This window comes from Salmo salar, chromosome 01 (assembly GCF_965601325.2).
Source record: "Salmo salar chromosome 01, fSalSal1, whole genome shotgun sequence".
In the NCBI taxonomy this organism is placed as follows: domain Eukaryota; kingdom Metazoa; phylum Chordata; class Actinopteri; order Salmoniformes; family Salmonidae; genus Salmo; species Salmo salar.
In genome coordinates, this window is record NC_138291.1 from 74,787,501 (window position 1) to 74,792,500 (window position 5,000).

General features: G+C 48.8%; 1 protein-coding gene across 4 annotated transcripts in view; it reads right to left on the minus strand.

Moving 5' to 3' along the window:
* Positions 1 to 5,000, minus strand: part of LOC106608394 (zinc finger MIZ domain-containing protein 1) — a 195,969-nt gene that overhangs the window by 54,794 nt on the left and 136,175 nt on the right. For all 4 annotated transcript variants that reach the window (XM_045722019.2, XM_045722012.2, XM_045722017.2 and 1 more), the window contains exon 4: positions 1,387 to 1,506. In XM_045722019.2, coding sequence (XP_045577975.1) covers positions 1,387 to 1,455 — 69 coding nt within the window. In that variant the 5' untranslated portion in view covers positions 1,456 to 1,506. The remainder of the gene's footprint in view (positions 1 to 1,386; positions 1,507 to 5,000) is intronic.

Here is a 5,000-nt window from a genome sequence, read left to right on the forward strand (position 1 = left end):
GGGAGATGGAGAGATGGAGAGGGAGGTAGGGATAGGGCTAGATGAGTGAGAGAGAAAGGGAGAGGGAAGGGAGATGGAGAGATGGAGAGGGAGGTAGGGGATAGGGCTAGATGAGTGAGAGAGAAAGGGAGAGGGAAGGGAGATGGAGAGATGGAGAGGGAGGTAGGGGATAGGGCTAGATGAGTGAGAGAGAAAGGGAGAGGGAAGGGAGATGGAGAGATGGAGAGGGAGGTAGGGATAGGGCTAGATGAGTGAGATAGAAAGGGAGAGGGAAGGGAGATGGAGAGATGGAGAGGGAGGTAGGGGATAGGGCTAGATGAGTGAGAGAGAAAGGGAGAGGGAAGGGAGATGGAGAGATGGAGAGGGAGGTAGGGATAGGGCTAGATGAGTGAGATAATGACATTATTGCTGGTTGATGTGAGTCAAAGAGCCTACATCTCCAGTGTGAGACAGGTTCATACTGTGGTTGCCACAGAGAAGTCTGTCTGTGTTGTTTTGAGATGTAAAAGGAGAGCGAGAGGGAGGGAGAGAGAGAGAGAGAGAGAGAGAGAGAGAGAGAGAGAGAGAGAGAGAGAGAGAGAGAGAGAGAGAGAGAGAGAGAGATGTCTGCAGCATTACAGGCAGACAGACATCAAAGCCTTCCGGTCCTCCATTGAATGTCCGTGTTTACCCCGTCTGGGGATCAGGCTGTTCACTACCTGCCTGAGTAGAAAACAGCTCAGCCCTCTGGCCCTTCGCCAGGACCCCAAACCAAAACAATAACCCACCGGCAGCATGTGGGCAGACATCTGTACTCACTCGCTCTTAGGTCTCAGAGCAGAGCTATCTATTACAGAACAAGACGTCAGTGAATCAGGGAGAGAATGAGAGGAAGACAGGAGTTGGAGAGAGATAGAGAGAATGGACGAGACTAAAACAGAGAGAGATCAACTAAAGAGTATGTGGAAGAGACAGTTAGGAGCTTGAGAGAGCAGTCTCTTGCACTTAACAGGGCATCCCTCTCTATCTCTGTCTATCTCTCTCTCTCTGTCCCTCCCTCTCCTCTCGCTCAGCCCCAGTGCAACCTGATCTGTGTAGCTGTAGCTAATGGGTAAGCTAACAGATCTCCATATAAGGCGGTATGGTGTGTGTGTGGAGAGAGCAGCTGTAGACTGGAGGAGTCTCTCCTCGTCGCATTGGAGAGGATCGACATGAGCAAGGGGCAGTACAGACATCAGGGATCTACTGTACTTTAAAAATAACCTTTGATCCAAGCAATCCTTCTTTTGAAATATCTGCCAATGCCACTTAGCATGCAGACAACTTAGAGATAATACACACAGTGAGGGAATTTGATCCCTCCATGTTTTGAACCCACAACCTTGGTGTCAGTTGCTTATGTCTCACCTGTTTGATACACAGCAGCCTGTCGTTGGTCTGCTGGATGTGCCGGTCCATCGACGGCAACGCGTTCATCTTGATGACTGCTTCCTGCTTCCTCTAGCCTAACGTGACGCCATCAACACTCTGGAAGACAAAGAGTTAGATTTGGTTAGGGACAGAGATATACAGCCTGGTTAGGACATAACATTGTTAGGACAGGAGTAATCTCGGAATCCAGAACCAAATAAAAATGTTTCGCTAGTTAGCTACTTGATTACTCAATTTGATGTTACTCAGCAATCCAGTGATGTTGGAATATATCCCAGATCATACCATCAAAACAACACGAGTGTCACCGAGCGAGACCATCAACGACAACCATCACCTACATGAACTACTTGTCCAACAAAACTCCTGGCCCCAATTACACATCACTCAGGGGGGGAGAAGTCCCCCACAAACCCCTGGGGGACATCACTGTAACCATTATCTCCCAGTAAAGAGACAGGCAGGCAACAGGGCACCTCCTGTTCAAGGTTATCAATCCTGTCTGCCCCTCTAGACTGATTTACTAGTACTGCTACTCCTCACAGCAGATAACACAGCCTCTGTCTCTTTCACTCGTTCTGTCGCTTCCTCTGTCCATCTCTCTTTCTCTCTCTCTCCTTCCCTCTCTCTCTCTAGCCTTTTCTCTCTCCCCACCTGTATATCCCACCTCTCTTTGTCTTGCTCTCTGTCCCTATCCCTCCCTCCCTCTCTCTCTTCCTACATCCCTCTCTCTATCGCCATCCCTCGCTCTCCCTTTCTCCTCCATATCTCTCTTTTCCTCTCTTTCCCTCTAACCCTCTCTTACTACCTCTCCCCCCCCCCCTCCCCCCCTGTCTATCCCTCTCTCTGTACTTCACGAGGCCATGCGGCTCTAAGAGAGAGGAGAGGATAGATTAGTAGATGTATTGCCGGTAAGTCAGTCACTCCTCTATCCCCATCACTTCCTCCATAACGTTTATCTCCATCACGGCTACAAATTCCTCAATACAAAGAACATAGCGAAATAATCCCCCATGATGCACTGGGGGAGCCGGGGTTCTACAGCGTTGCACAGAGCTGATAAAGGCTTAATTTTAAGAGCCCATGCTGAGAAGGAGAGAGGCATAGGGGGGGAGACAGAGCGGGAGAGGTGAGAAGGAGATGGAGAGGGGGAGAGAGGGGAAATGGAAGGGGGAGGATCAGAAAGATGGACAGACAGATGGATGGGACGGAGGAAGAAAGGAAAAGGGTGGAAGAGAAGGTGAGGGTGGCAGGGGACAGGAAGTGAGGGAGGAAAAGAGGAAAAGAAAGAGGGGGAGAAAGGGAGAAGAGATGTTTCTCAGCTCAGGAGCGTTGGGGACGGAATCTTATTGCATTTAAGGCTCGGGAGGAGAAAACACACACACACACCTTTGAGCTTAACATTCATTAAGCTCAAAGTAAAACTTCAAAGGGACACCTATCGGAGGTAAAAGAGTCTATGTGTTTCTAAACCTCGGAGATTAGGGATTACAGGAGTAGAATTACCTGGAATATAGTCCACTCAAAGAAGTATATAGTCTACTCAAAGAAGTATATAGTCTACTAAAAGAAGTATATAGTCTACTAAAATGATTGCATTCTCATTGAGAACTCATGTCGGACTCAGTGTCGGACAAAACACAGAAAACTACAGAGCCATGATCCATATGACCCAAAAAACACGACATCATCTACTGTAACAGTGACTTTGTCACGTAAGAGTGCAAAACATACATTGACATTGTTGTAATCACAATACTATAGTATCTAGTCTTATCAGCAAATCAGTGTATTCCACGATATCTGGTGGAAAGACTGGAGCAGATCAGCGCTTCAAATCTGGCAAAGGAGTGTCCTCAGAACAGAGCGGTGGCCGCAGTTACACAAAGTGACCAGGAGGTGTCTCCCCACTGCAATCCATCCCAGCCTCCTCACATAACATCACTCTGTCTGCAGCCTTTACAAGCGCTACAAATCCCCCCACCGCACCGCAGCCTCTCAGAGCCGCAGCCGCTTAGACCTGCAGCCAGACAGACCTGCAGATCTGGAGACCATTAGTAAGGCACACTCCCACCCTCCTCCCCCAATGCAGCCCATCAGACTTGCAGACAAGCAAACCTGCAGCCACTCAGACCTGCAGCTAGGCGGACCTGCAGTAGATCACTGACTCCCCAGCCCTCTAAGCGCTGCTCCACTGTCTGACCTTGTGGCTATTGATGAACTGTTTCTCCTTCCGACCCCATGCTTTAATGCTGTCCCTCACACCTCCATCACAAACCACAAAACCAGGGAGAAAGATAAGGATGGAGAAAAAGAGATGAAGAGAAATGGAGAGAGAAAGGAAGAGGGCTTCAGCCCCCCCCCCTCCACAACCTCTCTCTGCCTCTCTTTCTCTCCATCTCCCCCCTGTAGGCGATGCCTTTGTTTGTGATCTCTATAGCAGGACCCTCCACGTCTGAGGGAAACCAAGCGAGGTGAAAACAAGGTTCTACATGGGAGGGAGGGAGGGAAGGAAGGAAGGAAGGAAGGAGGAAGGGGGCTGTTTCTGTGATGTAGGTAGGATGTGTTCATTCTGTCTGTCTGACTGTCCAGGCTAACACACCATCATTCTCTCTAACCCTCCTCTCCTATCTTCTTCTCTCTTTCCCTTTCTCTCCTCTCCCTCCCCCCAGAAATGTGTTGTGCTGGTCACGTACACTCACTGGACAGTTTATTAGGTACACCCACCCAGTACTGGGTCGGACCCCCCTTTGCATCCAGAACGGCCTGAATTCTTCTGGGCATTCTACAAGGTGTCGGGAACGTTCCACTGGGATGTTGGTCCCTGCTGACGCAATGGCATCACACAGTTGCTGCAGATTGGACGACGGTACATTGATGCTGTGAAACAACAGCCCGTTCCATCTCATCCCATAGATGCTCTATAGAGTTGAAGTCTGTGCAGGTACCTCAAATAAACTGAACTCATTGTCATGTTCCAGGTGATGTTTTTCCACTCCTCAACTGTCCAGTGTTGGTTATCATGTGTCCGCTGGAGCCGCTTCTTCTTGTTTTTAGCTGATAGGAGTGAAACTCGTTGTGATTCAATCCGTGACAAGGAGGTGTGTTCTGAGATGCCGTTCTGCACACCACGAGGTACTGCAGTTATTTGTCTGTTAGCTTGCACGATTCTTTCCTTTCTCCTTCGACCTCTCGTCCACAGGACTGCCGCTGACTGGATGTTTTGTGTTTGTCGCACCGTTCTCTGTCAACCCTAGACACTGTCGTGCGTGAAAAAGCCCAGCCATTTCTCAGATACTCAAAGCCGCTTAGGTCACTCGTTTTTCCCATTCTCAGAAGGACTGAAAAAACATGGGTTAAATAACCAATTAAATAACTCAGCACAAACACAGCAAGCTACACTCCATGTCCTCACTATCAAAATAACACTGAGAAATAATAATCCATCATCTGATCTCAGATCCTTTTTTTCGGGGTACATTGATTTAGTCCCAAAATGTGTTTCACACTGTGTGTGTGTGTGTGTGTGTGTTCACTGAGGAGCTGCCTCCTCAATAACCTCATCAGCTATGTCGAGTTCAACTTACCAG